The 24,074-nt window shown below is 41.3% G+C and overlaps 1 protein-coding gene across 1 annotated transcript in view; it reads left to right on the plus strand.

Moving 5' to 3' along the window:
* Positions 1-430: 430 nt before the first annotated feature.
* The window catches only part of GABRB3 (gamma-aminobutyric acid type A receptor subunit beta3), a 279,117-nt gene continuing 255,473 nt past the window's right edge, over positions 431-24,074 (plus strand). Inside the window, exons 1-3 of the mRNA XM_043434472.1 lie at positions 431-614; positions 746-837; positions 1,046-1,113. Of these exons, the coding sequence (XP_043290407.1) occupies positions 535-614; positions 746-837; positions 1,046-1,113 (240 nt within the window). The 5' untranslated portion in view covers positions 431-534. The remainder of the gene's footprint in view (positions 615-745; positions 838-1,045; positions 1,114-24,074) is intronic.

The following is a 24,074-nucleotide window of genomic DNA, read 5'->3' on the forward strand; positions in this document are numbered from 1 at the left end:
GGACGGGGGTCGCGGCCAAAGGGCCAGGCCGGGGAGCAGGCTGAGCGGGGGCGTCTCGGGAGGAGTGGAGAGCGTCTCCTTCGCCGTTGCTGCCCGCGTCGCCGTCACCGACCGTCCCCTTCTTCGCGGGTGGCTGGGGGCCCAGCGCGGCTGGCGGCGCGGCCCACCCCTGGCGCTGCCCGGCGCCGCGCGGTCGCGGCTGCAGCCCGCGCGCCGGGCCGGCAGAGCCCCGGGTCTCGCTCCGCAGTCACCGAGGCGGCGGGGACGCTGGGCGCCGGGGCCCCGCGGGCTCGGGAGCGGGGCCCGGCTGGGCGCGCAGCGCGGCGGCCCGCGCGCCCCGCCCCGGCCCTCGCCGCGCGCCCGCGCCCGCGCTCCTCCTCGCGCGCGCGCCTCCCCGGCCCTCCCCCTGCGCCCTCCTCCGCTCGGGGCCAGCGCGGCGGCGGCGGCGGCGGCGGCGGCAGCAGGAGCAGCCCCGGCTGCGGGTCGCGACGGCGGCGGGGCGCCCCCTCCCCCGTGCCGGGGCGCGGCGGAGGGATGTGGGGCTTTGCGGGAGGAAGGTTTTTCGGCATCTTCTCGGCCCCGGTGTTGGTGGCGGTGGTGTGCTGCGCGCAGAGGTAGGGTCGCGGCTGGCTTGCCGGGAAGCGGGCCGGGCGGCTGGCAGGGTGCGCGGGTGTGCGCGCCGGGCACGGGCGGGCGAGCCGCCGCCTGACCCGGCTCTCTCTCCCCCCCTCCACCCCTCCCGCAGCGTGAACGATCCCGGGAACATGTCCTTTGTGAAGGAGACGGTGGACAAGCTGCTGAAAGGCTACGACATTCGCCTGAGACCGGACTTCGGGGGTAAGTAGGCTGTGCGCGGCCGCTGCGGGCTGCGCGACCCCCCGCGCAGGGGCCTGGGCGGAGGAGGGAGGCCGGGGCCGCTGCCGCCGAGCTGCGGCCGCGCGGGGAGGGCTCGGCCGGCTCCCCCTCCTCGGCGGCTCCCGGGCCCCGGGGCCGCCGCAGCCCGTGCCCGAGCCTGGCTCACGGCCGTGTCGTGCACTTTCCGCAGGTCCCCCGGTCTGCGTGGGGATGAACATCGACATCGCCAGCATAGACATGGTTTCCGAAGTCAACATGGTGAGTGCCTGCCCTCCCCGGGTCCAAGCCTCTGCCCCGCCGCGCGGGCCCGCCGGCGGGCTCGGGACCGGGCTGGAGGCCTGCGCTGCCGGGCCGAGCTGGCCGGGCGGGCCACCCGAGCGGTCCTCGCCGCGCCGGCCTCCGCCTGCTCGCGCGCCTCGCTCCGCGCGCCTCTGCGCGCTGAGCAGTCGTCGGCTCGGAGCCGCGCGGAGGGCGCGCCTTTCCTGCGGTGGGAAGGGGTCCGGGCTCACCGGAGCTGGGCACCCCCGCCGCCCGCGAGCTCCCGGCCCGTCCCGCCGTCGGCCCCCCGGTGCCCAGGCCGCCCGGAGTGGCCTCGCCTCCTTAGCAACAGGCGCCGGGGAGCGGGGGAGGAGAGCGCAGTGGCGGGGGAGCTTGTATTCTGGGTGAGAGGGGCTCAAGGGTTGCTTCCTCGGGGGAGGAGGTGCTGGCCGCTGGAGAGCGCGGAGGGCGGTGGTCGGCGTGTCCTGCGCTGTCTCGGGTCGGTTTCCTGAGTCCAGTGGCTTTTCCGAGGGCGGGCTCGAGCCGCCGGGCTCTGTCTGAGGTGCTGACCGTGCTGGAGGGTCTGGGCCGCCTGCGGGCCGTCTCTTCAGGGAGGGCGGAAAGCTAGGTAACCGAGTGTTACTTAGGGCTGTGTTAATGCGAGGAGATTCTGTGTTCTGACCTGTGGAAGCTGGAGGTCCCTGTCTGTCCAGAGGTGTGAAGTGGGTGTCACAGTGTTCCTCAGGAACCTTTAAGACAACACGGAATAAGGAGAAAAAGGACCCCTTTCATTTTTTGATTGAACTGAAAGACCAGGGGTTTTGGAAACAGGTTTCATTTTCTGAGTGACACTTTAGAGGATGAGAATTTGGAAAAAAAATATTTTATTTTGGAAGAAATCGTTTGGCAACTATTCTTGCTAAAATATAGCACCAAGAATATAATGAGGCATGAGGGAGACTCCATGGATTTCTCAAGTCTGGTGGACATCAGAGTCACATGGGCGAACTTGTTTTGAATGCTTACTCCCAGGCTCTGATTCTGATTCAGTAGTGTGAAGTGGAATCTTGGGGATCTCTGTATTTAAAACTAGTGCTTCATATTTTTTTTTTCAAGCAGATGTTTTATGGGCAGTTTTTTGAGAAACATTGTAAATAACATAGAAATGTGGATGTTTACCAATAAACTAAAATCATGACTTTAAATTGATGTTTAGCAAGATATATTTAAAGGCATACACTAGTATGGATTTTGTAGGAAGAAATTTTTGACTGCACGAAACTACTGTTAATTAATTTTTTACTCTTAACCTAAAGGATTTAAAAAGTACTTTTCTTTCAATGTATATCACTAAGGACATTTATATTCAAATATGAATAATAAACAGATAAATAAATAAATTGTTAATAATAATGCATGAGGAAGAAACTTTACATATATTACACTAAAAACATCACATTTGTTTTACTTTTTTAAATTTTTGAAAAATCATTCTGTCAAAAGTATGTCTTATGACATTAAGGAAACAAGTTAACATGTTCAAGATATACTCTGTAATCTGTGATTTCCTTAATTGGGAACTTCATATTCCATAGAGAAGAAAGTTTTGTATAGAAGTTAATAGATTATTTAGGGGATTTTTATGTCAAAAATTATTATATTGGATGTCAAATAATGAAGAAAACATACTGATGTGGCACTTGAAGAACTCTGTACAGTGTTAAAACAGCCAGGGAATAGAGAATGTCTTGTTGCAGATCATTACACGTTTACTGTGAATGAATTTTTAAACTTAGCTATCCAGTTGTTTAGACATCATGCTGATATTTAGCACCTTTAAAAACTTCATGCACTGTGAACTGAAATGTCCTAGTTTTCTCTGAACCCAATAATAGGAAGACAATAATAGGAAGACAAATAGGCCATTATATTGAATAATCTTTAAGTGCCTATACCAAAGCCAGTAATTATGCCTAATGTACCATAGCATACTTGTATGGCTTTTGTTTTGCATTTTTATGATGTTAATTTTTGTGGTTCTCTCTATATAAGTTTATGGTAAAGAAAAATTGGGAATTGATGAAATTGGAAATTGAAGGCTATTGGACAGATGGACTGGCTGGCATCTGAAATATCTTCCACAAGTGGATTGGTAAAAACATCCACTAGAAAAATCTGATTTCCTATACCTCATGATCAGAATCAGAGCTCATAGTCATAGCTGCTATATTTGATCTATTTTTTACTGAAGGAACTTCAAACTTATAGCAATAATTAAGTATCATTTTGGAGGTGACATTTTATAGAGAAAAACAGAGTATGTGAGTATAAGATTAAACCCATGTTTTTAATCACGTTGCTTAAAAGCAATGCATTGTATTTGTAAGCTCCCTTAATTGCCTTACTAGTTACACAAAACTTAAGTGTTGTTAGGTTATGAAAAAAGAAAGGGGCCTGCCCTAAGGGAGAGAGGGAAGGAAAGGGGGAGGGAAGGAGGCAGGAAGAGGGAGGGGAGAGGGAGAAACAGAGGACTTCTGACAGGAGAAGCTTCTGAGAGAGCTTATGAAGTGGCACTTAAGTTGGGTGTGTGAGTAGGGGGAATAGAATTGTGACTGGCATAGACAGAGGAGGATATTCTGGGTTAGAGAAGAAATTGGCAAAGCTATGGATAGATAGATCAGCAGGACAGGAAATTGTGGAGGAGAGACTCAAAAGATGAAATTGGAAAAGTAGGACAAACCCCGTTCACCTAGGATCTTCTCTGCCTTGCCAAGGATTTCAGATGCTAATTAATTTTCAAGAATTAAGGAGCCTGTAAAGATTATTAAGCAGATGATTGACATGATTTAAGTTGTGGTTTAAGATGAGTATTGTGACAAAAATGTTAATTTAGATGGAGTGAGAATAGTAAAGTTAGCAAGAAAATTCAGGGTAAATGATCATGGAAGGTTCTTTGAAACTGTTCTCAAATTTTCATAGATATGCTTTTGAAAACATTTTTAGTGAAATAAAGATTTGTTAATATCTGAAATAAGGATATATAGAGCATGTATATCTCAAGGTGGGACAGATATGTTCTTGTTAGTAACATTTTGAGGGTGAACATGAAGCAAATAGTTACTTTTCTTTTTAAACAGTTGTAAAACAGTCTTTATCTACTGATGGTTGTATAGGTAATGCCTCCAAAGAATGCCTCTGACCTCAAAGAATTAAATAAATAGATACATTATACATATACATGTATATAGCATGATGTATTTTGGTGTTTTATATTAACAATCAAAATGGATTTTAGTATTTTAATATTTAACATTGTTTTGCTGTAACATGTTTCACTGATAATGGAGATATTTTGTATTTCCATTTTTCTTAAGCTTCTAATTTTTCTTTTTGTGTACTTCTTTATTTAAAATTGACGTATAGTTAATTTGCAATCTTGTTAGTTTCTAGGGTGCAGCAAAGTGACTCAGTTATAAGCATATACATATATATATACACACATATATATTCTTTTTCAGATTCTTTTCCATTATAGGTTATTACAAGATATTGAATTTAGCTGCATGTTCTATATAGTAGGTCCTTATTGTTTACCTGTTTTATATATAGGAGTGTGTGTGTTAATCCCAAACTCCTAATTTTCCACTTCTTACTTTTTTAAATTAGTTGACTTGACAGCAATCAAACAAAAAATCATTTTCTTTTATATAACTTCCCTTGTTCTCTTAGCTCTTGTTAAAAGATTATGTTCAGATAATCTTTTAAAACTAAGCATGGTTAACTATTTGTTGAGATTTGGTTTACATATTTCTTTAAGTGAGATTGTACATATGAAAGTATACTGTCTACTGAAAACTTTTATATGCATGTGTTATAATTCTGATGTTAAAATTTTAGCACTGGTCCAACTGTGAAATAAACCTGTTGAATAGATAGGTGGAGAGATAAGTGGACACAATTACTGAAAATATAAGATACGTAAGGGAATGTTAAAGTATAAAACTAGAAGAATTTAATTAAATTTTTTTTTTTTACTGAAAGAGAGTGAAGTAGTTCTGGAACTCTTTAAAAATTGTTCAGATAATAAGAACAGTATTTTAAAGTAGTCATATGAGTTCTTTTTGAATTTGAATTACTAGAATAAGCCATTGTTTGATTTGCTAATTCAGAAGGAACTATACATTTTCAATTTCTTGAGATACTTAATTAAGTATTAAAGTATTGAGGATATTGGGCTTCCTTGGTGGCTCAGTGGTTAAGAATCCATCTGCTAAGGCAGGAGACATGGGTTCGATCTCTGGGTTGGGAAGATCCCCCTGACAAGGAAATAGCAACCCGGTCCAGTATTCTTGCCTGGGAAATCCCATGGACAGAGGATCCTGGTGTGTCCATGGGGTCACAAAAGAATCAGACGTGACTTAGCTACTAATCAACAAATATTGAGGGTATAAAACTAGATTCAAACTCTAGTATTAAAAAGGCTAATGTTCTATGATTTAACTTTATTATTTTCTGCACTTAATTCATCTATTAAAATTGAAGTGAATTAAATTATTAAAATTGAATCCTGTTGGTATTGCTTGGTATCTGAAAAAAATATCAAATAGTACCCAGACTTGAATTCCTTCTAAATTGAAAAATAAAGTAATAAGAGATTGTATCACTTCTGTTAAAAAAAAAAAAAAAAACAATTGAAGTGAAAGTTGATTAGTTGTGTCTGACTCTTTGCAACCCCTTGGACTATATAGTTCATGAAAATGTAACTATAGAATTATTTTTTTTTATTTCATGCATATAAATCATAAACTGTTATCTTGTTTTAGTTGTGAGTTCCTTTTAGGTGACATATAATCTGCTGTGTTTAGTTATTATGAGAGGTATATTTGTCCCTTATGCTTGTTGTATTGTATTCCTTCCTCATTGATTGCGTTTTCCTCTTCAAAATCAACGTATTTTTTGGTGTCTCAGTATAAAATGAGTATGGTTCGTAAGAGCATGGTTTTGGAACACCCCAGCAAGCAGCTTTGGTGCTGCGTTACTGTAAAATAGGTGCCGTTTACTTACGTGCACAACACATAAGCATTTATTCTCGCTGTCTTTCCTGTTTTCCGAAGAGTGGGAAAAGGAGAAGGTCACCTTGGTTTGAGTGAGCTGGGATCAGCTGGAGAATTTAGCTTTTAGGCATTTTGATCAAATTTATGTTAATCAGCTCCCCTTCCTGTGCCACAGAGTCTAGAGTTGCTCTGCCTGCGGGGCACCCAGTGTCCAGGACCTGGCCGGGTCCTCAGGCAGAGAGGCTGAGTCCCAGGGGTCCCACAGCTGTGCTGCAAAGAGCCTGATGGGGTTGGGAGTTTCAGGTTCTGTTTCTGGACCAATGGGAACCTCTAGCCTTGGGCAAGTCCCTTAATACTCAGTAACTCAGTCTCTGGCTTCTCAGATGCCCGTGGCACAAAGATGCCTGGCTGATAGCACAAAGGCTTAGCTCTACACAGAAAACTGAGGTGAAGATACCCATACGATCACAGCCAGCCACACTGGTATTAGGAAACCGTCCCTTTCTGATTTTTTATGGAGAGGCTCTGGCTTCGTTGTTCAGAGTTAGCATATGAATTGTTAGTCGCATTTGAATTGTTACTAGCATTTTAAATGTTGGAAATGTGCTAATGCTCTTATTATCACTTAAGCTGAGGGATGACTCAGCAGAAAGGAGGAAGTGTTTCTCTGACCCAATTGGGTTTGAAAAACCTCTTACATGAAAGGCACTCCCGGGGTAAGGTCCAGTGAGCATGTTGGCATTTGGTTCCAGGTTGCTGCATTTAGGAGGTAAAACTGTTTACTGAGGACATTACTTTTTGCTGGGAGTATGTTTCGTGCCTAAGTTATGATTAAACATCAATGCTGGGGCACTGATAAGGAAGCATATAATGAACTTAAGAGATGGATGAGAATAACGCTTACATAATATGCTCTTTATGAAAGGAGGTTTCTGTTTAACATTAGAAAGAATGATATGGGAGGCAAAGAGGATGCTTTTTGTCTTTCCCCTCAGGGAGGTTGTAAAGCTTATGTTGCTACATCTCTTAAAAAATGAATCTTCCACACATTGCCTTGTTGTGAGCAACCTCTTCCTGGAGCCTTTGCCAGGCTCAGTAGATCCTATGTTGTGTTGCACATAGAAGTAAGTACTTGGTTTGAATTAATGGCACGAATCTGCTTATTTATATATTAAAAACTTTATAATTTTTGCCAATAAAGCAGTATGAGTTCAGCATCTGATTTTGTCAAGTCTGTTATCTGTAAGAGCTCTTCTTTGCTTCCATTTGTAGCAGAACCTTTCTTTGTCCTGTGGGTTCTGTATCATAACACTCTGGTTGTTGTTTAGTTGCTGAGTCCTGACCGACTTTTTGATCTCATGGACTGCAGCACGCCAGGTTCCTCTGTCCTCCGTATCTCCTAAAGTATCATATCATATATACTCTCATCATGCTAGAAGCCTACTGAACATTTGGTTTAAATAAATCAAGCCTGTTGACCATTGTGAATCTTTAAAATTTTCTCATGATGCATATTGAGGTATAACTTAGGGAGATGACAGCTAACAACAGCTTTATGGCATTTTGCAGTTGATGAAATGTTTCAGATATTTTGCATATTTGATCATCAAACCTGATGATCGGCTTAGTGAATTATATCTTACAGGGAGATGTTACTCTCATCTCCATTGTTCAGGTGAAAAAATAGCCTTAGGAACAGCTCTGATTTACTGTTGATACAAAGCTGGGACTTGATCTTGTTTCTTTCTGCCTCATTGTGCTACAGAGCAATTAAAAAATGCTTTCTTAGGGCCTTATGAGGTTTAACCTTTTTCCATGATCTTCATTGCCATCTGAAGTGGATCTTCCAGTTTACTTCTCTGTGCTCTTAGTCTTTCCTTTTATCGCTATCAAGTGATGTTACTATCAAGTGATTGCTGTTAAGTAAGCATGATTCTGGTGTGCTTGTTTGTTTAGACTCTTTCTTCCCCCTTTTTCTCCTCCTTGAGACTATAAACCTCATGAGGCAGATCTGTGTGTCTAAGAACACCCTTTCATAGTGCAAAACCAAAATCTAATAGTTGCTATATAAATAGATACTAGTGTCTATTAGATATTGGTTGAAAGAAACATCTATGAATGAAGAATGAATGAATGAATAAATATAAAATTCATGAATAAATAGGTGGCTTTCCAATGAAATATTTTTATCCCAGAATTTGGGCTCATGACCAAGAAGAACCTTTTACAGGCTAAATGTGATATATATAGTTTTTATTTTAGGGGACTTAATTTAATCAGAATTTGTATAATTGTACACAGTATAGTGGTAGTGCTAGTGGTAAAGAGTCCGCCTGCCAATGCAGGAGATGTAAGAGATGTGGGTTGGATCCCTGGGTCAAGAAGAACCCCTGGAGGAGGGCATGGCAACCCACTCCAGTGTTCTTGCCTGGAGAATCCCTTGGACAGAGGAGCCTGGTGGGCTGCAGTCCATGGGTCCCAAAGAGTCGGACACAGCTGGAGAGACGTAGCATGCAGGCAAAGTACCTTCAGCTGTTACGTATTTTATAGCATTTAGCCCCTTCCCTGGAGAGCTTTTACACTGATTTCAGTGTGGAGAGGAGGGAAGTCATTGTGGTGGAGCCGTGATGTACAGCCTGGGTAAGGATTAGTGGAGGTGTTTCAAACACTAGTCACTGGTGCCTTTGTTACGCTCAAAGTTTTGTCTCTAATTGGGAGTATATGCGGCTTGAGCTTTCCTACATGATAGGGAAGTTTTGGTGGTTCTTCTTAATACAGAGATTCATTAAGCTCTGCATTCCCTCTGATGCCTATTCAGCAGTGCAGTGTAGCTGTAGTGGTTTTCATTTGTTTGCTAGCTTTTCAGCACAGTTTACTTCTGGGCCATTCATGCCAGACATTAGGAAGACTCTCTAGCGGCAAAATTTGGAAGACTAGGACTGAAATAGGTTTCATCTCTTGGCAATTTGTTCAGTCCTGTCAATTCAAGAGGGCTCACAATGGAGAGCTTGCCTCTGATCTCTGTGGAGGGAGATGTAGAATTCTCTTAATCCTTGGTTACCAGGAGACTATATTAAGAAATAGAAACCATTTGTAAGTGTTAACTCATGTATCCCTTTTTGCATTTTTACACAGAAGCATTGATATAATTAACAAAAACCTTAGCATGCATGGAACTAACATTTCAGATGAATAGGAGTAAGATTAAAATATGAGAATGTCATAGCTCTTTAAAAGTTCTAATTTGTGCTTTTCCAATCAGTCTGAGAGAAGGTATGGATTCTATTGAATCCATTTTATTACATCATCATATTTTACTTAAGTTCTATAATGAAAGAATTCCTTTTATCTAAAATATTTACTGACTCATGCTATGATTCATGACATGAATATATTTGTTTTATTTTGAGTTGACTTTAAAGGATAGCAAAATCTACTGGTTTAAAGCTACATGACTCTGATTGTGTTTGATACATATATATGAAGTGTTAGCTACTTAGTTCAATATCACATCACTCTTCTTTTAAAATTTAATTTTTTTTTATTAGACTTTACAACTGTCAACTTTAATGGGTAGAAGGAACACGTTTTCTGGATCATGCATCATTACAAGTTGTGTGTGTGTGTGAATCTGTGAATCTATGCCAACCAAAAATTGTTTTAAAAGAGACAACAATATGATAATTCATTGTAATATCATTGAATTTTTTTTCCCAATCATGGCTCTAAAAATCCATCTGAGAGAGAAGTCTGTATATCAGGTTGAAAGACTAGATTAGTTACCAGGGACAGTGCCTGTTATGTAGAATATGCTTGGTGAATACTTTTAAGTGCATCTGTGTAACACATGACCCTTGTGGTAAAACTGTATCTTCTGTTTGTTTCATGGAGAGATTCCCTTATCTTGGTGTTTGTCAAGCGCACAGAGGGCTTCCCAGGTAGTGCAGTGGTAAAGAATCTGCCTGCCAGTGCAGAAGACTCAACACACACTAGTTCGATCCTTGGGTCAGGAAGATCCCTTGGAGAAGGAAATGACAACCCACTCAAGTATTCTTATCTGGAAAATCCATGGACAGAGGAGCCTGGTGGGTTCGGGGTTGCAAAGATTTGGACACAACTGAGTGTGCACACGCACGTGAAATTAACCATAGTTGTACACATATGAATTCCTGTGAACTTGTCACAGAAAAGACATCCAAATTACGGAAAGCAGTGCCATTCCTATGGTCTAGATTAGTGGTTCCAAAGGTATAGACCAAGAAGCCTTCTGTGGTGTTGGAGTGATTGCAGGGGCTGACACAAATTCACGCCCACCCGGCAAAATTTCTCACCACTGTTGTATGCCATGTTTTGCCTTTCCAAAGCAGTGTGCATACTTGAAAGAGATTGGGAGTAACTGCATGTATGAAGAGCAGGATTGATTGTGCTATATTCCTTCTTGTGCTCTTAAACATTCTGCAGATATTTCTCACCCTCTGTGTGAGGATGTAGTTGATTGTGCCATTGAATGAGTTTTCATTTCTGAATTTTCCTTTGTTTCGGCCCTGCGCACCAAAATTCCCTATGAGAATATAGTTTCTTGTGGTATGGGCTAAAACAATGCTTGCTCAAGAGAACACATGTGTACCGATGGCTGATTCATGTCAATGTATGGCAAAAACCATCACAATATTCTAAAGTAATTATCCTCCAATTAAATAATTAAGAAAAGACCATTGTTATATAGAATGTTCATGTGTGCCCCATAATCAGTGTTTCTGCTTAAATTATATTGGAAATCATGTTGGAGATATAAAACAGGTTTCTTTACTGCAGGAATTGTCAAGCCCTTTAATATGTCAGTGATTTTGTAAATCTGCATGAGGGGGGTGAAGAGTTCAGTATTTAAAATACATGTTTAGGGATTTTTTTCTTTGTGAGGGGATGGTGGACCTTAGTAATACTTCATGAAGTTTTCTGTAGAACACAGTTGAGGAAATGTGGGCGTAACCCATGGAATTTAGAATGATTTTTAATACAGCCAGTCCCCAGGAATGTTAACTGAGAAAATTACTGCATTAATAAAGCCTCTTTTTGTGACCTTGTCCAAACAGCAGAGAAGGCACAATTTTGATAAAAAAAATTCTACTAATGCATATGAGAATGGGTAATATTTTATGAAAATGAACATTAAACATCTCTTATAATTAGATTGATAAAAAACAGAGATTTTCTTCTATAATAATACTGTCTGTCATACTGAAGGAAGATCTGTTTCAAGCCTCCTTGTTTTCTTGTATTATAAGAGTAAATGATACAGAAACAGAGGTGGTTGTGTTGAGGAAGTATATTAGTCGCCCAGTCGTGTCCAGCTCTTTGTGACCCCATGGACTGTAGCCCACCAGACTCCTCTGTCCATGGGATTCTCCAGGCGAGAATACTGGAGTGGACAGCCACTCCCTGCTCCAAGGGATCTTCATGACCCAGGGATCGAACCCAGGTCTCCTGCACTGCAGGTGGATTCTTTACCGTCTGCAAAAAAGACTCTTGGGCCAACAACAGTAGGTTAATTTTGAGAACAAAATATGTCTCCTTGAGGCTGATGGGCTTGACAGGTGCTTTGGAAGGCTAGGGATTCCTTCTTGGGGCTGTGGCAGGGAGGACAGGCAGGGCTGTGATTCTCACACTAGGGAGAGTTGACATGTATCTTTGAATATATGATATTGTGTAAACATTTATTATAGTCTGTAATATATATTGTGTATAATGAAATTATGTAGTATACTGTATATATTATATAATTTATGTTATTCATTTATATGAAAAATAAGGTTTTCTTTGGTTGAAAGGTTCTGGTGATAAATATTTAACATCCCCTTGAGTAAGACATGTTTAAAATTCCCTGTATGACTAATTCTCTGTACTTCTATGAAGAGTTTGTCCATTTTCATGAATAATCAGTGACAATAGCCCAGAAGGCAAATGCATCTTCTGGACTGTTCCAGAACCACAGGAATAAAAGAGGGCAATATTGCTTTCAGCACTGTGGAGGCCCCACTGGGGATCTGGGCTTGGCTGGTGGTAAGGGGTGAGGAAACCAAAGTAGATTCAGAAAGGTAAAGAGATGCAAAAGTGTTAATTGATTGTAAGCGTCAGGAGTTTCATTTGTTTGCTTGTTTGTTGCTGGCATTTAGAATCACAGGGAACTGGTTTAAAAGATCATTTTGGAAATATTATCTATCTATAGATTCTTTTCTCCTAAGCCATGCTTTATTTATCGTTATGCTGTATTGCCCCAAAGCTTGTGTTTATGATTGAAAAACTAGTCTCAAAGCTTGAGATGTTACTTTATTATTGTGAATTCTTTGGAATTTTAATTGTCTGGGTAATTTCCTCAATATTCCTGGCTATTTTACCTTTAGAGGCTGTGGGGGTCTAACATGCAAAATTGCCCTGGGCAGTGGAAAAGAGTTAGTTGTTAGAATTCTCAGATTCTAGAAGGGTTTCTGTTAACTTTGGTAAGTCATTAGACTCAATTGTTTTCAAGCTGATCATTTTTTTTCTAAACAAGTATGTTAAAATAGATTCTTCTAGCCCTGATTTATGAGTCTGTGAACAGTTGAAAATGTGAGACTTTGATTTGCCTTACAGAGACCCCTGCTTGTTGTCATTTGATACTGCATGTGGTTTAACTGGATATCCAAGTGGTGGTCATCTGGCAGCTTGCAGCCATGCCGTCAAAGTGTGGCCCATTTTCCCCAGGTCACTGGTGCTGTGCACTGCAAGCCTGGGATGTGTCGTCCATAAACAGTAGGATTTACAGTCTGCACTCAGGCTCATTAATTTTTGGGTTTCAGACGTGCTTATGTTCACTATTTGGGTTGAATTTATAGTTACTAATTTATAAGTGAAAACTGTAGCAGGCTGTCAAAATGTTTTTTGCATGCATGCTCAGTTGCTGAGGGGCTTCCCTTGTGGCTCAGCTGGTAAAGAATCCGCCTGCAATTCAGGAGACCTGGGTTTGATCCCTGGGTTGGGAAGATACCCTGGCGGAGGGAAAGGCCACCCACTCCAGTATTCTGGCCTGGAGAATTCCATGGACTGTGTAATCCATGGGGTCACAATGAGTCTGACACGACTGAGTGCCTTTCACTTTCACTTCAGTTGCTGGGTCCCATCTGACCTCTTTGACTGCCAGGATCCTCTGTCCATGGGATTTTCCAGGCAAGTCATACTGAAGTGGGTAGCCATTCCCTTTCCCAGGGGATCTTCCTACCCAGGGCTCAACCCATGTCTCCTGCTTGGCAGGTGGATTCTTTACCACCGAGCCACCTGGGAAGCCCCTTAAAATGCTTCAGTTGTATCCAAAGAATGACCTTTCCATTATCACCTAAGAAGAATAACTCAATATGGAAATATCACTTAATGCTAAAGTAAAAGTGAAGTAAAGTAAGTTTCGTCAGTCATATCCAACTCTTTGTGACCCTATGGACCTGTAGCCAGCCAAGCTTCTCTGTCCAGGGGATTCTCCAGGCAAGAATACTGGGGTGGGTTCCAATTCCCTTCTCCAGGGGATCTTCCTGATCCAGGGATTGAACCTGCATCTCCAGCTTTGGCAGGCAGATTCTTTACTGCTGAGCCACCAGGGGACCCTTTTGATTCCTTGCCTCACATAAAACAAAATTATTTATACATAAAATCCAAGCAAGAAAGCCTGTGTGGATATAGGGGCAAAGACTTGGGCTTGCCTGAACTACAGATTGCAAAATGAGATGTATAAAACTGTTTAATTTTATTATCAAAGAGTATAAATGTGGATGTGCCAATTATTATGTAACCAGGAAATTACCTATTTAGATTATATAGATCAAAATGTATAGTGTGACTCAAAGTTGGACGTAATCAATAACCAAAAAAATTAGTAATTTTCAGTGTTTACTTCATATTTGTTTACCGTAGGTGGAATCCTGCTGATAATGGATTGTAGGATCTGGTTGGTAGGTGGTTTAGTTGCTAAGGTGTGTCCGACTTTTGCAACCCCATGGACTGTAGCCTGCAAGGCTCCTCTGTCCATGGGATTCTCCAGGCAAAAACACTGGAGTGGGTTACCATTTCCTTCTCTAAGTATCTGGTTAGAAGAAATTATAGCACAGTAAAGATAGTAAGTAACTGATTTTCTAACTTATCACTTTGAAATAGTTTATCTACAGTGGTAGCCCCACACATAGATGTTCCTCAGGGTTTTGTTTTTCTTCTTTTTCTCTCCCAGAGTAAGAGGGATATGGCAGCTAGTCTGGACTAGCAAAGGTCAGGCATTAAAAGGGGAGACCCTGTTCTAAACGCAACTGCACCTTGGGTAGCACCAGCTCTGAGGACCAGCAGGTGGCGCAGGCCCCAGACCTCAGCTGGTTTGCTGAGATTAGGGAGGAAAGGTCAAACAAGGGGCTTGATACTCTTCCTTATCTCCTGGCTGCCAACCTGCATGGTATCTCCCCGATGAGGTAAGAAATGGGGATCTTACCTTCTGTTTTTCTCTCCATTTATCTTTCTGGAATTTTTGAATGAAAAATTTCTCTACTCCAAGCAACAAATGAGCTCAGTAATTTCTCTCCTGTTATCTTTCTGTTTTTAAAACCCTTAAGGACAGTCCTCTTTATTTCCTCCAGCTTAATTCAGAGAAAAGTGGAATGAAATTTGTTAAACAAAGGCTGACAGGAAAGCAGGCACCTACTAATTGTCATCCAATTTCCTGATATTCCAAGCTTTGCCCAAGATTATGCAATAATGTGCAAATAGAAACTCAGAATTGGCTCATGCTACAGTATTAATAGATACTGTCAGTTACCCAGAGGAAGGACTCACATCAGTTTCACATGTTACTGAACTATATTCTGTGTCAGATAAGTGTGGGTACTTCTAGATCACACCTCTGTAGAGATTTACGAGACTATCTACATTATAATGGAAATGGTGAGAACAGTAATCATGACAAAACCCTAAAATATAAGAGAAACGTGCTAGAATTCTAGCACACTGACTATTGAGCCTGTTACCATGGTAGAAAAGGAAAGTGTCAGGGACCCAATTTTTTTTTTTTTTTCAGGGACCCAATTTTGTATGTACTGCAGAACAATATTTTTGATGCTTCAGCAAGAAGTGCTATATCTAATTGATACTTACTCTAATAGGTTAGTCCAGAATTCAGTTCAGTTCAGTTGCTTAGTCATGTCCAGCTCTTTGTGACCCCATGGCTCTTTGCGACCCCATGGACTGCAGCACGCCAGCCCTCCCTGTCCCTCACCATCTCCTGGAGTTTGCTCAAACTCATGTCCATGCAGTCGGTGATGCCATCCAACCATCTCATCCTCTGTCGTCCCCTTCTCCTCCCGCCTTCAGTCTTTCGCAGCATCAGGTGGCAGAGTATTGGAGCTTCAGCATCAGTCCTTCCAATGAATATTTAGGACTGATTTCCTCTAGGATTGACTGGTTTGATCTCCTTGCAGTTCAAGGGATTCTCAAGAATCTTCTCCAACACCACAGTTCAAAATCAATTCTTTGACACTCAGCTTTCTTTACAGTCCGACTCTTACATCCATACATGTCTACTGGATAAACCAGTCCAGAATTAGCTGTATTATATAAATTTTTAAAGTTCTAGGCTTATCAAAGCATCTTGTATTTGTAAGTTAGCTATGGAACTAACTGGGGAGAATGCAGTGAATGTTGCTTTTTTTTAAATTCTCAAAATAATTGATATTACTTAATAATTCCTCTTGTATTGTGTTTCATGACTTTTTGGTCCACCTGTGCTGTGCTGATGAGCGTATTTTTGTGTGGTCACCTTCACTGGAGATACTTCAGGTATTTAAGAGGGGCCTTAATTAGTGTACAGCTGCTCTCATCCACCAAAGAAACCCTCAGCAGCACAGATCCCGATGACAGTAGTCTGGGCTTTTCCACGTGTCTCCAGTTTAGCGTGGCTGTTCAATGTTGCCTCTGTCATTTCAGACTTGAAGCTCTGGCAAGCTGTCACGGCCAGTGAAGTTGTGCAGAAACTCAGGAAGAGAGGGTGCTTGCCTGGAGCCCAGGAGTGAGTCAGACAGTACTCGTCAGCCTCTGCCAAATGTGGGGGGTTGGTGGCGGTGAAGGTCGGGATGAGAAAAGAGGAGACACTGAGAGTGTTCTGAAAAGCAGTTTGGAGGAGAGTGAATAGGACTAGACGGCATGGAAAAGACATAAGGGAGCTACAGATGGGATTGAAATGGTAAAAGTGTGACAAGAAACTGGATTTTTTTTTTTCTTGAAATACTCAAGATACTGGGATATTTGGCCATATGTAATTAAAAAGCAGATACATTCCAGTTTATACTGTGCAAAATTAAATTGTTTACTTCTATTCTTCTTATATTTTTCTTTGAAAAAAAGTGGAACCACTGGGAGTGTTTGCGTCCCTGAAGTGGAGCCCATCATCCTCCTCGGGCAGCCACCTACAGTACAGTCACTAAGAGGTTTTACAACCTGAGCAGAAAGAATGCTGAAACCCCAGGTGTTACCAGAGCTGCAGGCCTTAGCAGATACTTTGATGAGCGTTCTTTTTAGGTGTGACAAGTAGGAAGGAGAAGCTTTAAGTGAGAAGGAAGGCAGAAATCCTCCCTTATCCAGCTGTGAACTTTGTAAATGATCACAACACCCATGGAGTTTTCAGTATAACATGTGGCTTTGTGTTAGCATGCCGTGTTCTTAACATTGGGTGCAGGAATGTTCTCTGACTTTATATTGTGAAAAGAAGGCTGGGGATGGCAGTCTGCCTGCCTGTTGAGAAGTTAGGTACTCACTGCACCTTCACTGCTTTCACAAAATAGTGTCGATTGTTTTCCAAAATTAAAAAAACAATTGTCCACCAAGAAAATTAAGAACAGATAGAAAAATACATTTGGATGTATTTCTTTTGTCTTTTTTTTTTCATGCACATGTAATGTGAATGTGTATTTTACATACTGTATGGATAAGTTTTTATCATTCTTTTGGATGTAACTTTATGTTACAGACACTTCTATGCTACTGAATATATTTCACAGATATTTTAAGAACTATATGGTATTTTCTTGCATGACTGAATAATATAATTCATATTATCCTATTATATGTTTAGCTACTTGTTCTGATACACTAGTGTTTTGATGAATTTCTTTGTGTGTAAATTATTATGCATATTTTCCTTGAGAAATATTTTAGTAAGGAGGATTACTGAGTCAAATAGTATAAATATTTTTAAGCTGTTTGATATACGTAACCAAGTAGCTTTAAAGAAACGATCTCTTGGTTTTGGATCCACTGATTTGCTTAAACACTGTTTTATATCTAATATTTTCGAATAAGTGTATCTTTTGGTTAAGGGAAAGAGAACAATAGGTCACAAAATTGAGTTAAAGCCCAAAACTATTCTTAACTTTACCATGACTCCAACACAGTCTCATCTAACAAGAAAAATATATCAGTAATTTGGCATTATATAAAAACTGACTTTATCTTAATTTTATATTTGGTATTCTAATAGATATATGAGGAACAGCACAACTTCAGGTCACTGTTTTGAATGAAAGAGTATAAATTCTAGTTCCCCAAATAACTTTTGTATTTGAGTACTACAGTTTTATCAGAAATCAAGCCTAAGACACTGTAAAAAAATTATTTTTGGGGGCTTTGAGGTCACAGTTGACCGTTTTTATATCAGTTCAGTCGCTCAGTCATGTCTGACCCTTTGTGACCCCATGGACTGCAGGACGCCAGGCTTCCCTGTCCATCATCAACTCCCAGAGCTTGCTAAAACTCATCCATCAAGTCGGTAATGCCATCCAAGCATCTTATCCTCTGTCGTCCCCTTCCTCTCCTGCCTTCAATCTTTCACCGCATCAGGGTCTTTTCCAGTGAGTCAGTTCTTCACATCAGGTGGCCAAAGTATTGGAAGTTTCAGTTTCAGCATCAATCCTTCCAATGAATATTCAGGACTGATTTCCTTTGGGATTGACTGGTTGGATCTCCTTGCAGTCCAAGGGACTCTCAAGAGTCTTCTCCAACACCACAGTCCAAAAGCATCATTCTTAGGTGCTCAGCTTTCTGTACAGTCCAGCTCTCACATCCATACATGACTACTGGAAAAACCAAAGCTTTGACTAGACTACTTTGTTGGCAAAGTAATGTCTCTGCTTTTTAATATGCTGTCTGGATTAGTCATAGTTTTTCTTCCAAAGAGCAAGTGTTTTTTAATTTCATGGCTGCAGTCACCATCTGCAGTGATTTTGGAGCCCAAAAAAGTAAAGTGTCTCCCTGTTTCCATTGTTTCCCCGTCTATTTGCCATGAAGTGATGGGACCAGATGCCATGATATTAGTTTTCTGAATGTTGAGATCTAAGCCAACTTTTTCACTCTCCTCTTTCACTTTCATCAAGAGGCTCTTTAGTTCTTCTTTGCTTTCTGCCCTAAGGGTGATGTCATTTGAGTATCTGAGGTTATTAATACTTCTCCTGGCAATCTTGATTCCAGCTTGTGCTTCATCCAGCCCAGCATTTCTCATGATGTACTCTGCATATCAGTTAAATAAGCAGGGTGACAATATACAGCCTTGAGGTACTCCTTTCCAAATTTGGAACTAGTCTGTTGTTCCATGTACAGTTCCATGTCATGTCTGCTGCCTCTTGACCCACATACAGGTTTTTCAAGAGTCAGGCAGGGGTTCTGGTATTCCCATCTCTTGAAAAAATTTCCACAGTTTGTTGTGATCTACACAGTCAAAGGCTTTGGCACAATCAATAAAGCAGAGGTAGATATTTTTCTGGAACTCTTTTGCTTCTTCAGTGGTCCACCAGATGTTGGCAATTTGATCTATCGTTTCCCTGCCTTTTCTAAATCCAGCTTGAATTTTTGGAAGTTCACAATTTATGTACTGTTGAAGCCTGGTTTGGAGAATTTTGAGCATTAATATGCTAGCGTGTGAGATGAGTGCAATTGTGTGGTAGTTTGAACAATCTTTGGCATTGCTTTTTTATGGGATTGGAATGAAAACTGGCTTTTTCCAGTCTGTGGCCATTGCTGAGTTTTCCAAATTTGCTGGCATATTGAGTGCAGCACTTTAACAGTTTAACACTTTAAATCTTTGAGGATTTGAAGTAGCTCAACTGGAATTCCATCACCTCCACAAACTTTGTTAGTAGTGATCCTTCCTAAGGCCCGGTTGACTTTGGACTCCAGGATGTCTGTTCTAGATGAGTGATAACACCATCATGGTTATCTGGGTCATGATCTTTTTTGTACAGTTCTTCTGTGTATTCTTGCCACCTCTTCTTAATATCTTCTGCTTCTGTTAGGTCCATACCATTTCTGTCCATTTTTGTGCCCATCTTTGCATGAAATATTCCTTTGGTATCTCTAATTTTCTTGAAGTGATCTCTAGTCTTTCCCACTCTTTTGTTTTCCTCTATTTCTTTGCATTGATCACTGAGGAAGGCTTTCTTATCTCTCCTTGCTGTTCTTTGGAACTCTGTATTCAAATGGGTATATCTTTCCTTTTCTCCTTTGCCTTTCACTTCTCTTCTTTTCTCAGCTATTTGTAAGGCCTCCTCAGGGAACCATTTTGCCTTTTTGCATTTTTTGGGGGGAGGGATGGTCTTGATCACTGCCTCCTGTACAATATCTTGAACCTCCGTCCATAGTTCTTCAGGTTCTCTGTATATCAGATATAATTCCTTGAATCTATTTGTCACTTCCACTGTATAATCATAAGGGATTTGACTTAGGTCATGCCTGAATGGTCTAGTGGTTTTCCCTACTTTCTTCAATTTAAGTCAGAAATTTGCAGTAAAGAGTTCATGATCTGAGCCACAGTCGACTCCTGGTCTTGTTTTTGCTGATTGTTTAAAGCTTCTCTATCTTTGGCTGCAAAGAATATAATCAATCTGATTTCGGTATTGACCATCTGGCGATGTCCATGTGTAGAGTTTTCTCTTGTGTTGTTGGAAGAGGGTGTTTTTATGACCAGTGCATTCTCTTGGCAAAACTCTGTTAGTCTTTGACCTGCTTCATTTTGTACTCCAAGGCCAAATTTGCCTGTTCCTCCAGATATCTCTGGACTTCCTACTTTTGCATTCCAGTCCCCTATAATGAAAATGACATCTTTTTTGTGTGTTAGTTCTAGAAGTTCTTGTAGGTCTTTATAGAAGTGTTCAGCTTCTTCAGCATTACTGGTCCGGCCATAGACTAGGATTACTGTGATATTGAATGGTTTGCCTTGGAAATGAACAGAGCTCATTCTTTTGAGATTTCACCCAAGTTCTGCATTTTGGAGTCTTTTTTTGACTGTGAGGGCTACTCCATTTCTTCTAAGGGATTCTTATCCACAGTAGTAGATATAATGGTCATCTGAATTAAATTCGCCTGTTCCATTGCATTTTAGTTCACTGATTCCTAAAATGTCTCTGTTTACTTTTGCCATCTCCTGTTTGACCACTTCCAATTTACTTTGATTCATCAACCTAACATTCCAGGTTCCTATGCTACATCGTTCTTTATAGCATCAGACTTTACTTGTTTACATCGGACTTCACCTCCATTTTTATGTGGAGGCCCAGATTTTACCAGTACATTTCAAATGCAGTGTAGCCCCATGTTTAATCCCTGTAACTGAGGAGACCTTTGATCCTTCTGATGTTTGAGTGTGTGGGGCTGCTGGCTGTGTAAGTGTAGGCAAGTCCTGGGTCCTGGCGCGTGCGGGGCCTTGTGTCAGGAGTGCAGTGAGGCTGACGTGAAGGGTGCATCTGGTAAACCTGAGGTTTTGTTTAATGAATATTAACTTACTTTGCCTACTTGAGTATTATTTCAGGTGACTGTTTTCTGTAGTTAATGAGGAAAAAATCAGATTATCATTTCATTTGATCCAAAGTCTGGTCCGCTGATGCAGAGAAAAAAAATTAAGTGATGGTTAACATTTAATTGGAAGGTAGTTTAAGTCTAAATTTATTTTGGATTTTTCCATATCGTTTATGAGATCAATGGGTAACCATTTTCCTCACTACCCTAATTTTGAATTCTGCTGTCATGCTCGGAAATAGCATCTCAGTGAAAACCATTGAGGAACACTACCATATTTTATAAATATTTTCACCTACCCCTGAGCTTTATTTTTTTAATCTTTTCTTTTTTTAAAAAAACATCAAGATCACACTTTTGCCATCTGCTTTAGAGAAGACTCGTTTCACTCTCACTTGTCCTTCCCAGTCTCCTGCCTGTCAACAGTTTAGTTTCATTCATCCTGTCCTTAAGCACTGGTTCTACCTTTGCCTTCCAGATGCCAAAGAAATCTATTTGAAGTTTCTCCAAGCCCTTTAACATCATGGTTGTGTTTAGGTCTTGCCCAGCTTTCAAAACGATGTTGGTCACCCAACTAGGAGAAATGGTCTCTGACTACAAGAAGTCTCCCAATAACTTTATTATTTAACTTTCATTGTCTTCACCATGCAGGGCATTCTGTCTCTCCTTAAGGCCTCCCCTCTCACTTCCCATCTTTCCTTGTAGTTGAGCTCAAATGAGAATTACAGTGTGGATTTACTTCCTCCTGTTTGGCAGGACGCATGGGCTCTGCCTGCATATCTTTTTCAGAGGAAGGTATTTCTCTTCCTATCAGAAGTTATTCTTGCTCTCTGTGCTCTGCATTTTGGCTTTTCCTGTGCCCACATTCTCTGTTTGCTTTGCAACATATCTTCCTCCCCGTTAGGTTCTTTCCTGTAGTCTTTATATGGGAAAAAGAAAGATCTGTATTTAAAAGAGACACTCTAAGCTTCCCATAACTGTGCTACCCCTAACTGCTGAATTCTGTTTTAGAGCCATTTTCCTTGACTATATGTCTCTGGGATGAGTATCAACCTGTAGCCCTTGCCTATATCCTTGCTGGCAAGTGCTGGGGACTGTGTGTAAAAGGGGTAATTAAGAATCACTCTGTGGCATGGCAAATCTTGGTTGCCAGCCTCCTAAATTGTGATTTTCCACCTTGTCACTCAATCCTGAAGATAATTTTCATCTCTTTCCTCTTTCTCTAGTATCTGATTATTCATGGTCTTGCACAGTAATTTTGATAATGTATTGAAGACTCCCTTTTTCACATGACCCTAGTTTGGAGCCCTCGGATGTAGGGCTCTATGAGCTGCCTTAAATCTATGACCATCCTCTGTTCTTCTTCCACTTGTGCTATATGACCACCTGGTCCTCCCTGTCCTTTTTTAGGATGGGAGCCCTCAGTAGCTCCAGAGTGCTTGCTGGGTGTGGTAGAGTAGGGTAACTGGAGTTAATGCCCACTGTGGGTGGGATGCTAAGGTTAAGAACTAGCTCCAGGATCTGGGGAAAAGAGCCTGTGGGCTGTGTCAGTGGACATCTTCTGAGCTCCAGGAAAAGGAAGTGGAGCAGATCTGAGGTTCTCAGTACATATCAGGGCCTTCATCATTTGGTTTGTACAAGGGGTGACATTTAGGGTTCTTTCTGAGAAAGTGCAAGAACAAAAGAAGTGATAGCCCTGGATGACTGATGAGTTTGGACTTGATACTGGTGCCTCCCAGAATCTAAGAGCAAAGCTCTTATTATGATAAGCTTGATCAGCCCTTTGTTTGCCCAACTTCAGTTTATTTTTATCCTTAGTACAGTGTTAACTTATTTCTTTTTCTGTTGCTTTTCTGTTGGTCTCAAGTTTTTTCACTTGTTGATATCCTTCCTTGACCATATTATGTATCCTTTTACTTCCATATATTCCATACTATCAGCCATAAATGGATGTGTTAAAAATTAGTATTGATAGTGATCCTGTTCTATTATTTATAGACATGGCCAGAGGAGGACAAAGATCTATTCTCTCCAAGGAGACCATCACCATAAAGAAAGCTGTGGGGCAAATATGGAACCATTTAAAACACTCTTAACAGAGAGCACACAATGAGTGGGTGGGAGTAATTGTGCAAGTGAGAGATGGTGGGACCCAGTCCATGATTCTTATCCCCTAAAGTCATTGTTTTTACCCTGGGTAACTATAGGACCATAAAGGAGAGTCTCAGAAAGAAAGAGTGGGTGTTAAGAGTTTCTTGGTCTGCTGGTAGAGTGACAGACATTGTGTTGTTTGAATTATGGAAAATATTTCAAAGCATCCTTTCTATACAGAAAATTATATTTCTTAGGGGGAGCAGCGGTGCTGTCTTGGATAAAAGCCCTTATTTAATATGTGCTTTCTCCTCTTGTCAAGTACCAATTAAAAGTTAGCTTACATAGTTTATCAGTTAATTAGAGATGGAGATAAGCTTTTCTGAGTGTGGTTCAAAAGCATAGTTTTTATTCGTAAAATAATAAAAATATGAAATTAGCTAGAAAAGGAACAAATTTGACAATTTAAAACCTAGAGAAATTAGTGCAATAACCAAATTTCAGTTACTGGAATGCTGAATCCACAGCGGCACAGACACTTAAGATAGGCAGTAATGAGTTAGATATATTGTGTGATTTTTTTTTTCCAGATACCTTGAATAATATTGGGATATGATGAAAATTCAGAGTCAAAACATCAGATTCCAAATTAAGAGGAGAAGGTGGACAGGTGGTTAGTTTAAGACCCTTTATTTTGTGACCTTCTATGTCTAGAGAGTTCTTTTACACTGAAGGGAATCTGATCACTGTTCTGTTATTACTTCTGGCCTTCTTCCAGGAATTGGAAACCATAGACTCTGCAACAATGCACCTTTCTATCTGCAGTTGTTCTGGATAAATTCCAGTGCATTTCTAGCTTGAATTTCCACATTGTTGCCGGTGTTGTCAGTTGATATTTAAAAGGCTATTGCTGTTGCTGTTTAGTTGTTCAGTTGTCTCCCACTCTTTGGGACCCCATGGCCTGTAGCCCACCAG

This window comes from Cervus canadensis, chromosome 17 (genome assembly GCF_019320065.1).
Source record: "Cervus canadensis isolate Bull #8, Minnesota chromosome 17, ASM1932006v1, whole genome shotgun sequence".
Lineage (NCBI taxonomy): Eukaryota > Metazoa > Chordata > Mammalia > Artiodactyla > Cervidae > Cervus > Cervus canadensis.